Raw genomic sequence first — 14608 nt, 5'->3', positions numbered from 1 at the left:
CATGCAAATCTGATCTAACACGGCTAAAGCAAACAAAGTAGAAGATGAGGTGAAAGGGTCATTGTGACACATTAGGCAAAATCATGGATGGGAACGCGGTTAATCTGAAAGGGCTGCAAGACTGAGGCAAGGGTAATCACTCAGATAGCTATTAATAAATCCCTTTGATAAAAAAATAATTGTGTGCCATTGCATATGCCTTCCTACACACATGCTAACAAGTTTAATGAGGCAGATACTGCAATATATGATGATCACTAGCTTTGAGGAGGACAAGACTGCCATTTCTAATGTGTGATTACTGTTGATGTGAATTGGATTCTGGTATTATTTCAGTTTATAAAATCATCAGATGACATGCACCTAGGCTAAGCCTCTTTCCTCCTCACAGCATGAGACTGTGGAATTACCGAACTTCATAGTTTAATACATTTGCACGTCTTTGGCTTAATGAGTGGAGATGGTACGTGTGCACACAGAGAGAGAGAGAGAGAGAGAGAGAAAGAAAAGCAGCAGGGGCCATCTATGGGCAAGAGAGTGAGCCCTTGAATTGCTGCTTCTGTGAAAGACAACCTCTTTCTCAGGAAAAGGTTATACAGACAAGCCCTGAAGACATCAAATCAAACTGCATTTCTAGTGAACCTTCCATGCCATTTATTCCAAGGCACTTTTGAAAATTATATAATTAGCTGTGAGCGTACCAAAACAGGGCTTGAGCCTGCAGCTACATTTTAGAGGATGAATGAATGATCAGTTACTAGCTATGTGATTAGGTGGAAATCTTGATGCTTAACCCAACAGTGAAGTGGTCATCTGACCCTGCTCTCAGCAGCTATACACTCAATGATCAAGACCACCACCATTAGGCAGAACCAGTGATGCACACAGAGGAATATATGTGGGATCTGTGCTTGAACAGAGCTGGTAGGCACTCATATTGGCACCATCTTGTTCTTCAGAATCTCAACTTTCATTTAAAAAAAAAGTTGCTCGTTGTTAGGGTTGGAAAGAAGACACTAGGTTCACATTTTTGAGGTAACTGACGCAGCACCTGCAGAGAGCCTGGAACAATAGCTCTGAGAGGAATACGTGGAGCCCCACTGCCCTAACACCCAGTCCTGTGCTTCAGTTATTAGACTACGTGTCCTCTGTAGGAATGTACACGGACAACAATAGAGGACACAAAGATCTGTGCCTGAGAAGCAAAACATCGACTGGGTTAAGATGGTCATTTGATGTTTCTCCCTTAGCAATAGGGTTACATAAATTGATTTAGGTAAGAAAGATATTACAGTATGGAACTAGGTACTCCCAAAGCTTTAGTGTACATGCTTAGGTCAAAAATGGACATGACTTGTGTCTGCATGTCGTAGGATACTGCTGAGTATCCATCAAAGGGCTTTCCTTCATGTTTAAATAATGTGATGTAATGTAACACTGACAGGTGCTTTCCACACTGAAAAAGGATCGGAGCAGAAAGGGTTTGGATTGTATTGTTGTAGAGTGTGTGTCTCCCCTTCCCCCAAGCTCAGACCCTGAAGTTGCTGTCTAGCATGCAACTGATGTCAAAGTGAACTAGATACAGCTTCTTGGACTGCTCGCTTTACTGCACAGCAGCATGGAGACAAATAATTGGACTCTGAAAGAGGGGAAATAATAACCTACTGATAATTGGTGTGTGCACCGTACAAGGGCTACAGTGTTTCTGGGGGGAAAAATCATGGGGAGGAAAAAGAAATGTGCATTACAGGTCATCATGGAAGATGGTTAGTATGAACAAACAACCATTTCAGTTTTGATATATTGTATCAGTTTTACCAAATATTTGTAAAAATGTGTCTTAGGGCTCCACTTTGTGTGTGCCAATACATTTGATATTCTTTTGTGTTGGGAACTTTTATTAATTCACTTGCAAAGAGCTAAGAAATATTAAGGACTTCATAGCATAAAGATACAGTAGCGTATCATTAAAGAGGGCACTCTGCGGTCCTCAGCCAGTACTTCAGAACAACAAGTGTAAAACATTGTATGTGAAAATCCCAACAACAAATTCAATTATTCAACATGCTTTGTCTTGCAGTTGGAATGGAGATTGATGGACAAGTGGAAAGTGACTCAGAGAGTGAAGGTAGAGTGGAGAATAATAGCTGCTGTCTTATTTGGAAATACACAATGAGAGATCTTTTTTCTCCAGAGCTTTATTTTGTGATTTGACTTGCTACACAGTGGTAATAGTCTAATGAGGTATGCATGGTTATATGCAGTGTTGTTGTAGCCCTGTTGGTCCCAGGATATTAACAAGACAAGTTTCAGAGTAACAGCCGTGTTAGTCTGTATTCGCAAAAAGAAAAGGAGTACTTGTGGCACCTTAGAGACTAACCAATTTATTTGAGCATGAGCTTTCGTGAGCTACAGCTCACTTCATCGGATGCACTGTGTTTCATGGGTGGTGTGATGTGAGTGAATCTATAGGATAATGCAAACACCTAGAAACTGTCACCTTTCACTGCTTTTTATGTAATTCTTGTCATTACAGTAAGGGTGAGTCTTCGTTACATATGACTATGAGGAGAGAGAACTAAAGCCAAGATAGATTTAGGACAGACTAGCAACTCATGGCAAAAATCAGGAAAAGCCATAGACCGGATTTAAAATTTTTAAAAATACTCTCACAAATACAGTAAATAAAGAGACATTGCTAAGGGCTAGGATTGCTGGGGTAGTGGATGGTTTTTGGTGATAGACAGACCCTCTAGAGCACAGTTCAAATCCAGCTTAGGTAAATAGTAACTGAAAATCATCATCTGATGGCCTCTGTGAAATCAATTGATAGTCTTAGTCTAGTTTCCAGTGGATAAGGGAACCCACTAGAGCTGGTTAAGTTTTTTCCATTAGAAGCAAGAAGCCTTTTGAGAACAGTGTTTGGTAGTTTCACAATTTCCCTGTTTTTCATCTAAACCAAAAATGTCAATATTTTGAACTGGTTTTTTTTTAAACTCTTTCTTCCCACTATTTTATTTTTTTATTTTAATTTTTGTGTGTGCCACTGAATGCAGCAAAACAGGTGATCTGTAGAGTTTTGTTTTACCACTTAATCTTTTCTTCCTCTCCCCCCCGCTCCCCCCCCCCCATTTTCCCTTCTGCCACTCTAACTTTTCAGAGTGTTTCCACCTTTGGAAACATTCTAGAGAGGCAGAGTTACAGACTTTTCATTTTTCCTTTTGCCACTGTGTAACATTTCCAAAGTTGGAGACATTTGGAAAATTAGTGGCAGAAAGCAAAAATGAAAAGTGAATGAAGCCTTAGAGAGGGTTTGTTTTAATCCTCTTTTTGCCAGACAGTTAAAACGGGGGTGGAGGAAGAAAATTAACAACATTTTGGGGAAAATATGTTGTAATATTTAAAAAGGTAGAAACACATGTTCCATTTCAAATGCTGCAAAATGGAAAAAACTTTGAAATTATATTTTTTTCTTTTTTGCAAAATAATGTTTTGATCAGCTCTAGTATCCACATTACAACTGTTACAAATTAGTGTCTCTGTTGACAATAGGAACAAGAAAATTAATGTACATAGAGACTGGTCTACCTTTTCCTCCCTACATCATTCCCCTCCAGGTAATGATTACAGCTTATTGAAGGCAGAGCACGGAGAAGCTTATTGCTGTCTACTTGTTCTGCACTGACAAGGGACCTCAGTCTCCAGGGCTAAGAATCAAGCCACTTTCCTGCACATTAAATTAACATGCTGTTGTCTAAAGTATAGCCAATTGGTTGACCACACTTGAGATTCAATATTAAAAATGTTCTAGAGACCAAATCACCAAGCCTAGCCATCTTATTGTCTAGAAACAGAGCAGTACAATACACAAAAGAAAGAGTTAATATGTTACCAATGCTTCCAAGAAGCAGTTTTCACAGCATGCACTCTGCCTTATATAGAAATAGGATTTCAAAACCAGTCACATATATTGTGAGGTTGTTTACAAATTAAAAAGCGCTTTATAATTCACACAAGACCAAAATTCACCAATCAGCTTTTACTTTGTTTTTATGTACCATGCTGTACCCTTCTCATTTTCTGTTTTGGAAACCATATCCAAAGATTAGAGTGGTGAAGGCACTCCTTACCTGCACCAGGACATAGAATGAATGTATCTTGTGTTTGATAGGTTTCATATTTGCCAAAGCTAAGTTCAGCTTTGCAAAGTGCTGTGGGATACTTGGCATGGATGAATAGAATTATTGGAAGAACATGATACAAGTCAGTTAGCATAATGACCCAGCACTCATATTTAACAATAACATATACAATATTAGTACCATGCACATAATACCTATTAACATGGGAGGGGCGTAATCTGTAACATAGGTGTTGGATAACAATGCAATTTTTTACAAGAAAAGTAGAGTAAATTAAACAATTTGCTTTCACAATTCTGGCATATATTTAAAGGTCAAATTCAGACTAAGGTCAGAAGGGATTATCATGATCATGTAGTCTGACTTCCTGTATGCTGCAGGCCACAGAACCTCTCCCACCCACTCCTGTAATAGACCCCAACCTCCGGCTGAGTTACTGAAGTCCTCAAATCATGATTTCAAGACTTCAAGTTACAGAGAATCTTCCATTTACTCTAGTTTAAATCTGCAAGTGACCCATGCCCTATGCCGCAGAGGAAGGGGGGGAAAAAACCAGGGTCTCTGCCAATCTGACCCGGGGGAAATTCCTTCCTGACCACCAAATATGGCAATCAGTTAGACCCTGAGCATGTGGACAAGACCCACCAGCCAGACACCTGGGAAAGAATTATCTGTAGTAACTCAGAGACCTCCCACCTAGTGCCCCATCTCCAGTGGTTGGAGATATTTGCTGCTAGCAGTCACAGATTGCCTACAGTGGCATGTAGCCAGTCTCATTATACCATCCCCTCCATAAACTTATCAAGCTTAGTCTTGAAGTCAGTTAGGTGTTTTGCCCCCAGTGCTCTCCCACTAACTTTGAAAGAACAGGGTCTGGAAATGATTTCTAGCTTTCAGCTCCTAGGATCCATTGACACACAAACATGAGTTTCACAATCATCAGTGGACACTGTGTGCACATGACCAAAGCTAAATGCAGTTCTCAGCCTGCTTGTCATCCAAAGTCTGTGGAGGTCATTGGTAGCTTGTTCAGACACCAGCGGGGTTTGGATTTGGCATTCTGTCTGTACTTTTTGAATAAAGGGCAAATCTTTATTGCACCAATATAGACTGTTTCCAAAAATACTTGGTTTCATCAATTGCAGAGGATGAAGAGGGGGAAAAGGCAACCAGAAAGCAGCACTCCAAGGAAGCCATCAAGTCAAGTGGACATGAAAGGAAAAAGCAAAATAAGAATGGGGAAGAAGCTGAGCTTGAAGAGAAAGCTGAAGCCCCAAGGCAAAAAAGAACTACTAAGAAGAAAAGTCACAAAATGAATGACAGTGATGGGGAAAGTGAAGCAGGGGAAGCAGCAAGTAGGAAGAAAAAGAGAGAGAAAAAGGCTTCTGGCAAAGACCAAAAGGAAGCAGAAAATAAAGAAAAGCAAACAAACAAGAACAGGAAGGAGCAGGATAAGAAACAGAAGAAAAACCCGGCAGAGAGGTACTCTAACAATCCCCAGACAGAAACCTACATAGTAGAATCTCATTTTTGTTGAATGCTAGCTTCCTGGGTAGCAGGTTCATGAACCTGTGACGTAGTGGTGCGGGTTACTATAACATATTACAGTAAATTATTACCTGTAATAAAACTTTAACTCTGAGAAACAAAAAAGAGTTTTTCTGGTTAAAATGCAAGCTAGAAACTTCTTCTACCACAAATACGATCATAGAATTAAGTATGTAATGGATTCCTAATGTGTAAGTATTGGAGCAAGAAAAAAAAGTCCTTTTAAGGAAGACAACTGAAAGTAAGCCAGAATAAGGCACCTTCCTTTGGCTGGACACATGATAATCCTAAAAGGTTAGAATGGATCTCTTAGGTTTTACAGACTATTCCTGTTAGTTTTCCTTCGTTCCTTTGTCCTTTCCTTTTCTTCTTCACCCAGACTTTTTATTTGCTGTGTCGCCTGGCTATCATGTTTCTCACAGCGATCATATCTGGTTAACTGTGAGAACCCCCCTGGCAGTCAAACAGGTCACATGATACTTATGAAAATGGTTGAGTTACTTTACAATAATAAGAACAAGAAAAGATCTGCAAGACTGAATTGGAGTTATGGTTGAATCCCCAAAATGACACCTGTTTCCACTAAGTGTTTGTTAGTGTCAGCTCATGTGATGCCAGTGAAACTTAGGTTAGCTGACAATAAAACAATTAATTTAAGGTCTGATTTTGCAACACTTACTTTGGGCAGTTCTTAGGCAAGGAGCGTCAATAGGACAACTCAACATCAAGGCTCCAGAATTGAGCCTTTTATAAGTGAAGGCCAAGACAAGATACATGTGCCAGATTCTCAGCTGGTGTAAATCAGCATAACTCCACTGAAGTCACTGGAACTATACTGATTTATAGCGGAGAAGCTGGTCTGGGACTGATCAAGGTCTGGTGTTTATATAAAGCACACACCCCTCCCTCCTAGGCCACCGTTCTGAGAGGACTTGTGTCCTGGGTGAAGGTAACTATTTTTATAACTGAAATGTGGCAGGCAATGTCTTTCATCTGGTATTCTGTAACCTGAAGCATTTGCCCAAAATCTTCTCCTTGGCTTGAGCATCTTAAAGAAACTGGATCACTTTGACTACCCCATCACTGTGTCAATTTAGTTGGTAGCACGGTCACATTTGGGCCAGAAAGGCGTATGCTCAAATTTCCTCCCTTGGTTTGGATTCATCACATGCAGTGTTGATATTGAAGGACAGCACCAAGTGGGGAAAATATCATGTGAACCCTCTCTAGTAGATACCAAGATTAAAGTTAAAGATCCCAGAGAATTTTTCAAAGAGCAACAGAAAAAAATCAGTGTCTTAAGTAGAGTTTTCCTCCATGAAAATTTCACATTTAGAAAATTTCACAGGAACCAAAAATCAAAACCAAATTTGGATCAGGGAATTCAAAATGTTTTGTTTCGATAATTTCAAAGTGATTTATTTCAATTTCTATCTTTCTTTTTTAAAATGTTTATTAAATAAACTTACCCTAAATTAACTTACATTTCAAAATGAAAAGTTGTTTTGAACCCAAAAGAAAATGGAACTCCTGCTTTGGAAAAAGGTAGCAGCATGGGGCATTTCAGCAATTTCAAAATATTTTTTTAAAAAAATTTGAAACAGGAAATTTGTCAAAAATGCCATTCTCCTGAAAGTTTTCAATCTGCATTTTCTGAAAAAAACTAAAACAAAAAAATTACATTTCATCAAACAATTACCAACCAGCTCTAGTCCTGACCAACATTCTCCCCCACTCCCAAACATGGTTTGGGATACAAAGTTCTCTCTGTTATCGTGGAGTACATAATGGCTGCTCCATTTTTTGTTCAGGTACTGAACACTGCCTGTGTCTAACTCACTGGTCTGCAAAGTGCTTTATAATCCCTGAAGTATATAAGGTGCTATATACAACTACATTTTATTACATTGTGTGTGTGACTTTTTTCCCCTGATTTTACTCTACTCTCGTCCTAGCTCTTCTTCCTCATCTGCTTCCAACTCATCTGATGAAGAGTCTCTGTCAGAGGAAGAGCTGATGAGGCTAAAGGAACAGGTGGAGGAAAAGAAAAAACTAATATCTACCATGAGGAACAAACCTTGGCGTATGGTGAAGAAATTAGCATTGCTCAGGTAGCCCAGTCCATTCCCAGCTATTTATAGTTTTCACAATAGGAACCACTGAAGCTAGATCTTGTGTTTAATAATTGTTGATGCACATAACATTTTAGGATTAAATCATGCTGTCATCACCCCAAGAACCCAGTCTTGGAAAAGCAACCAATGGAATTTAGCCAGCATGATTTGGTTTAAATGAGAAGGGCTTAGAGGCAGGATTCTGTTGTCTGTCTCTGTAACTAGAGAACAGATGATGAGCAAAATCTGTTCAACTGATACCCAGGCTGGGATCATTCTGTCTTTTTATTTAAAGGCAGAGAATGACTTTCAGACTCCCTGTTAAAGCTAACTCTGTGCCCTTCTTTGCTTATTCATGCCTACTGTTATATAGCAATCAGAGCAGCATGTCTCCATCTTACTTTACACTTCCTGGAGCATTGCTGCTTGCAGGTAACTTGGAAAAAATACAGTATTGTTTACAGCCAAGATAACATTGTCTGCCATCCCACACTGTACGGGTGAGCAATGCAGATGTTTCCAGCGAATGCAATGAGCAACCTGTGAGACTTGTAAGACAGATTTTGGGTCCCCCCCAGTCAATGTCAATGAAGGAATGGCTCAGAAGCCCTTGATAACTGGCTGAGGGACCAGCACTGATGATGGTAGAGAGGGGTTTTAACCAAACCTAAAGTCCACTTCCAAGGAGAGAGAATTTCACTCCTCAAGGTAACCTTCCAAAAAGTCCCATGAACCCACTGGAGGGTGAGGGGGAGAAATGGGTTCACTGTTCTGTGTTTGCCTGGAGGCTATTCACAGCACCAGCCACCCATGTTGCCAAAGCAGGCAGTAGCTGCGGCACCTCCCCTCATCTGCTCCTCTCTTTCACTCTGAAGAGCCAATCTGACCTTCAGACACCTGGCCTCTCTCACATCAGCAGCATGCAGTTTGATTCCCACAGATTAGTTACAGCAGCCTGGTCCTTCCCTTTGCCTCTCCTGACCTGGGTCCTTGGGGGAGGCGGGAAGGGGACTTCAGCTCTCTGTACCTAAATTTCCTTATCTGTAAAAGGCAACTAATCATTTTTGATCTCCCAGGTGGGTTGGGACGGTCAGTCTGTTAGTTGTAAAGACGTTGGAGATCCTCAGTGTGAAAGGTGTTACAAAAAGGCATAAAGTATTACATTTTTATATTGTGTCCTAGGAGCTGAGAGGTTGCCTGGGATCATGTTTGACTACACACTCACCTCTTTGTCCCCAAAAGAACTGCAAAGAACAACTGAGAGTGAAGGAGGGCACATATACCCACTCTAATTTACTTAATCAAACTGCTTCACTACTTTGGCTGTGCAAGAATATTTAATGAATAGGTTGGAGTACATAATAATACTAGTCTATCCAAGGACCTCAGAATGTTTTACAATTAGTTAATTGGGACTTATAAACACAGCTGCTGTGAGCTAGGTAAGTATTAATCCCATTTTACAGATGAGGAACTAGAGCAAAAAGAAAATAAAGTCAACATTTTCAAACATGGGTACCTAAATACAAATTTGGTGGCCTCTCTTTAGGCATACAAGTTTTGGAACATATCCACAAATGACTGGCCCAAGGCTACACGTTAAGAAATCCAGGAACAGAACCTAGACCTCCTACCTCCCAGGCATATGCGTTAACTTCAAGATCATCTTTCCTTCCTTCCTTCTGGACAGCAGCACTGTTAAGAAAGTATAGAAGGAAGAACCAGACTTCTCCCATCAGTATGGAAGGAAGACCCAGAATATGAATGCTGTTGGAAAGGGAACCAGGTGACCTTAGGTCTACGTATGAGGAAACTCAAACAGAGGGATATTAAGTTACTTGTTCCAAAAATCATACCAGAAATGTTTGACAGAGCTGGGACTAGAATCCAGGTCACCTGACTCTCACTGTCTTCCTCCCTTTGCTAAGAGCACAATTCACAGAAATTAAGTTACTGTACAACGGTCTCTGTACCCAGTGCCTTCTTGGGGAAGATTCTTTCAATGTTTTAATGTAAACATAATCACCTTTATATTTTTGAATTAGGGAGGCACAAGCTTTTGTAGAGCAGTTTGAAGGAGCATTGGGAAAGGGAAAGGGGAAAAAATTCTACACATACAAGATGATGATGGCAAAGGTAAGTGCTGTCGTAATGACAAATAGAAGAGTGGATGCTTGGTCACTAATACAGTGTATTTTGGCTTCAAGCAATAAATTCACATTGGGCAAAATAGCCACCATTACAGAAGCCGAGATAGCACTACCTGTATGTATTTTAATTCTCTGAATAGCTGCATGTTTCCATGGTTCCTAACCAAATTCATGTTTACGATTATATGCAGGATATGAGCCAAATTCTGCCCAACTTAAACCTCATACAGCCTCCCTACAGTACAGGAGGTTGCAGAGCATGTAAAATCGGGGAAGAATGAGGGTCTCTGGGTGTGGTCTCTCACAGGTTATAAAAGTATTGATTGCACTAAGGATTGGAGAGACAGCAAAATCCAGGCATAGTACCCTTCGCTTCCGTGGAATTGCGCCAGTTTACAAATTGGACCACTGAATGGGAAGATGAACATGGAGAATTGTGACTTCTCATTGCAAGACTAGAGTCAGTAATTAAGTTATTGCTTTCATTGAGATTCCACTGATTTAAGACTTTAAAAAAAAAAAAAAAAAGATCATGTCCTGTTCCCATTGACATCCGTGAGAAAAGAATCAGGGTTGCTATTTATCAAATGAATCCTTCTTTTAAATAGAAATGGGCTCAAATCAAAGCCTCACACACAGATCTGGCTCTGCAGCTTCAACCTCTCTATCAGTGGGTTAAATCCCAACACTAACTCTGATCCCGCAGAAACCTAGCAAAGTTAGGATTCAGGACCTGAATTTGAACACCTGAGTTTGGAAGTGTTTGGATTCAGGGTTTTGATGTGGACTGTTACAGAAGTAAAAAAGGTCAGACCCAGATGGAAAACTCCAGGATTTGGTTCAGGCTCACCTCTGGCTTTAAAGTTTGCCATCAATTTTTAAATAACTCAACTAAGCATTAACTTTAGGAGCTCCTTCGACAAAGCAACCCCAGATTCCTCTCCAGGACCAGTTTAACATTGTATCTCTATTTGCAACACTGTTTTCTTGTTTCAGAAATGGGTGAAATTTAAGAGAGACTTTGACAATTTTAAGACACAGTGTATACCTTGGGAAATGAAGATAAAAGAAGTGGAGAGTAAGTGCAACTTCCATTTAGACTGAGACATGACTAAGATATTTTGTTATACTGTTTTGTGTTACTTCAAATAATCTCTTGGTCACTGAGAATCTTACCCGCCCACAGGACTAACCACTGTCTCTTTTTGTTTAAGGTCACTTTGGTTCCTCAGTAGCTTCTTATTTCATATTTCTGCGATGGATGTATGGAGTAAATCTGGTCCTTTTCGGTTTAATATTTGGACTGGTTATAATTCCAGAGGTAAGAGTTTAGGCCCCAATCCTGCATTCAGGTTCATGCAAATAGTATCTTGTCCATAATAAATGTCAAAATGAGATTGAAGGCATATTGTTACTTATTTCCAATTGTACTTTGTTACTTCCAGTGTTATTACCTCTGGTAATGTCACATCCAGTCACGTCATCATCCTTATCTTAACTCATGATCAATTTCTTATCTTCTGCATCCGTCCCATTTTGACATTCACTAGGAGCAAGATACTGCTCATGCAGGCCCAGAGACCTTGGGCTGCCTTACTGATAGATCTGTGGATAATGTCACTTCATGATGCTCTATCTTCCTGGAATGACAGAATAAACTTCAGTTTTACTTAGCCTTAGTTAAAATATGGTAGAAGACACACCTTATACACCTATGTGGATTTATAGTAGCAAGTTAGGCTCCTGTTTTTGAAAATGTTGGCTTTTGTGACTGTCCCTAAATCCATATTTATCACCAATGGAAGATATTTTCTAAAGCATGTTAAGAGACTTAAGACCAGAAGCCCCACTGAAGTCAATGCCTGATAATCACTTAAAGTCCTCCACTCACCGCCAGGATGGCACCTCCTCCTGGTTATTCTGGGGAACAGCTCATGAGTTCATAGAATCATAGAATATCAGGGTTGGAAGGACCAATCCCCAATTTTTGCCCCAGATCCCTAAATGGCCCCCTCAACGATTGAACTCACAACCCTGGGTTTAGCAGGCCAATGCTCAAACCACTGAGCTATTCCTCCCCCCTTCGCATCACCCCTTCTTGTGGTTGCACACTGTCTCTCAGTTTCTCTTTCTGGGTCAGCAGCTCCTCTTTCACTCCACAAGCTGCTGCCTCTTTGTGACTTGACCCTCCAGCCAGGTCACCAAACTTTTCCTCTTCTGGGGTTGGAAAGTCTCTTCCCACAAACAGGCTCAGGCAGCCTTCCCATTCACTGATTTGTCATGCCACTCCCTCAGTGGCTGGCATGGGAAACTGGGCCCACCCTCTAACTCTGCGTTCTGGCTCAGGGACCCTCTAGCCAGCAGTTAAGGCCTGTTCCATTTTGACCTTGCTGCTTTTCCCTGACTCCTCTGATACCTTTCTTACTCTCCCGCCCCCAGGTTTGCCAGCCCAAATGTACCTTCCTTCTCCCAGGGAGTGACTGCAAGCTTTCCCAGCAACCCCTTTTCTGTGGCCAATTTCCTGCCTTTATAGTCCCCAGCCCAACTCATTTCTCCTCAGCTGGGCTTCCTCATTCAATCAGGGGATTGCTTAGCCACTGGATTCCCCTTAGCTATGACTTGTTGGGTTAATTAACCCCCTTCTCAGTCTGCATTAACCCTTTCAGGGCAAGTGTAGGGTGAATACCCTTTGAAAAATTCCACCCTTAAGCAACTAAACATGGATTTGGAAGCCTAATTTTAGGCTCATATTGCTGAAAATTTTAGGCTGAGTGAAAAACAGAACTCAAGAATTCTATTGGCTTCAAGTATAGGCCATCATATCTGTAAGAAATCCAGGATGTACATTTCCAAAAGTGATTAAGAAAACCATAGTGACAATATGACACTGTCAAACACATTTCTTAATCCCGACATTCTTGTAAAATATATATATATATATATATATATATATATATATATATATATATATATATATATATATCACAGTAAAGGTAACATACTGGTAATATTTAATTACACGATTGCCTATTGAGGAGTTATAAAATGTATATACAAAATACTTAATGATGTGATTTAAAAGTTCTTACTGGTGCTAATGTTCTTATTGGTGTTAATTTGACATCACTGCTTGACTAGTAAGTGGTAAGTCTGACTAAGTTTTGCATAGTTTTTCAGGTTGTTTCAAATTAAGAGGATGCATAAAATAAATAAGAGTTGCCAAATCCTCTAACAACCAATAATTGTTGGTTTCCAAAATATCCCCATTTTCCACATCTTAAGTCAGCCAGTTGTTTCTTCATGAGAAATGGTTTTCTTGTTACTCTTTTCCATTGTTATTGGAGGAGGCTTGGCCAAAGAAGAGTATCATGGAAATACTTAGTTATGCTCCTTTTAAAAATAGATGTGTGTATTTAGCTATAGAATACTATGGCTCAGTTTCTGTGTGCTGTGTCTAAGGGCTCTGCTATCCACCAAGACTGCCAGATGTTCTTGTTCAATGCAGGTTATTACAGAGGAAAGACAATGTGTGGTCTCTGATAGAGATTGCAATTTTTTCCCCTTCTTTAATTTTGTTGTTTGCTTTATCTAAAATAAAAGCCATTCAAATTGAAGGTATCCTCTGAGCATGGACAGGCATAACCATTAAAAGTGAACAGTACAAATGCATTTTCTTTATTTACGAATTGTACATTTCTGTATGATGAAGTAGTTGTGCCTGTTTTGTTTATACAGTATGTATATTATTCATGGTGCATTAAACTGTTACAATGTATACAGGAGCTGGGCAATAACCATTTAATTATAAATGGCTTTAAAACTAAGTATATAACCCTTGCAAAACAAATGCATTAGAAGCAATGGACGTGCTCTGTCTGCTTCATGCTGCAAATGTATTCTAAACTATTTATGAGCCATTTAGACTTTGCTGTGCACTGGCCATAGCCTACTTATAAATATATTAACTCTTTATGACTCCTTCATAGACAACCCTTAAATTAAAGGGTTACCAATCAATTCTGATAAATCTTGGTCTTGCTGTGAGTCCTACCCTGCACAATGCTATTGTGAGATGCCATGGCATTAGTCTGTTCTCATGTCACCTTCCTGATACCAGCTGCCCTCCTGACCCCTGCCATTTACAACTGCTTAATGTTGAGATTATTTCATAACTCAAGTAGCTGTATAAATTTAAAGCTATCTGTAAGCATGAACAAATGCCCCTCAGCTGATCTTGGCTTCTCTTGAGGGAAGAATACTGCATCAATGGATAAAACTAATCCCTTTGTTGCATTAGAGAGAGATAACCCATGAAGTTCAAGGCAAAGGAGCCTTCTATCCAAATAAGTGAAGTTTAAATTGAAGCTGTTGCTGTGCAGACATGCTCCTCTCTCTAGCAGCGTCCATTTCCCAGGCAGTATTTAGCCAGAGAGACTATTCCAATAACTCTGGGGAAAATTCACTCGGAATGTTTTCAGATGGTGCTGTGACATGGAGAAGAAAAATAAATTATTCTAAAAGGTACAGTATATGCTATTGGTGGGCTTTTATGAAGCACTCATAATTTGTCTCAACTCCAGCATCACTGGGATTAGAGCTAGACCAATGCTGAGCATTTTGAAAATATGACCATAAAAACATCAAAGTCCAAGCC

At 39.9% G+C, this 14608-nt stretch overlaps 1 protein-coding gene across 1 annotated transcript in view; it reads left to right on the top strand.

Annotated features, from left to right (window-relative positions):
- The first annotated feature begins 1720 nt into the window (after positions 1 to 1720).
- TMC2 (transmembrane channel like 2) overlaps positions 1721 to 14608 on the top strand; it is a 51257-nt gene continuing 38369 nt past the window's right edge. The window contains exons 1-7 of the mRNA XM_073329659.1: positions 1721 to 1766; positions 2081 to 2128; positions 5288 to 5624; positions 7646 to 7801; positions 9850 to 9940; positions 10951 to 11032; positions 11169 to 11275. Of these exons, the coding sequence (XP_073185760.1) occupies positions 1721 to 1766; positions 2081 to 2128; positions 5288 to 5624; positions 7646 to 7801; positions 9850 to 9940; positions 10951 to 11032; positions 11169 to 11275 (867 nt within the window). The remainder of the gene's footprint in view (positions 1767 to 2080; positions 2129 to 5287; positions 5625 to 7645; positions 7802 to 9849; positions 9941 to 10950; positions 11033 to 11168; positions 11276 to 14608) is intronic.

Source organism: Lepidochelys kempii, chromosome 2 (assembly GCF_965140285.1).
Source record: "Lepidochelys kempii isolate rLepKem1 chromosome 2, rLepKem1.hap1, whole genome shotgun sequence".
Taxonomy (NCBI): Eukaryota; Metazoa; Chordata; order Testudines; family Cheloniidae; genus Lepidochelys; species Lepidochelys kempii.
This window is presented reverse-complemented; position numbering and strand designations above follow the sequence as displayed.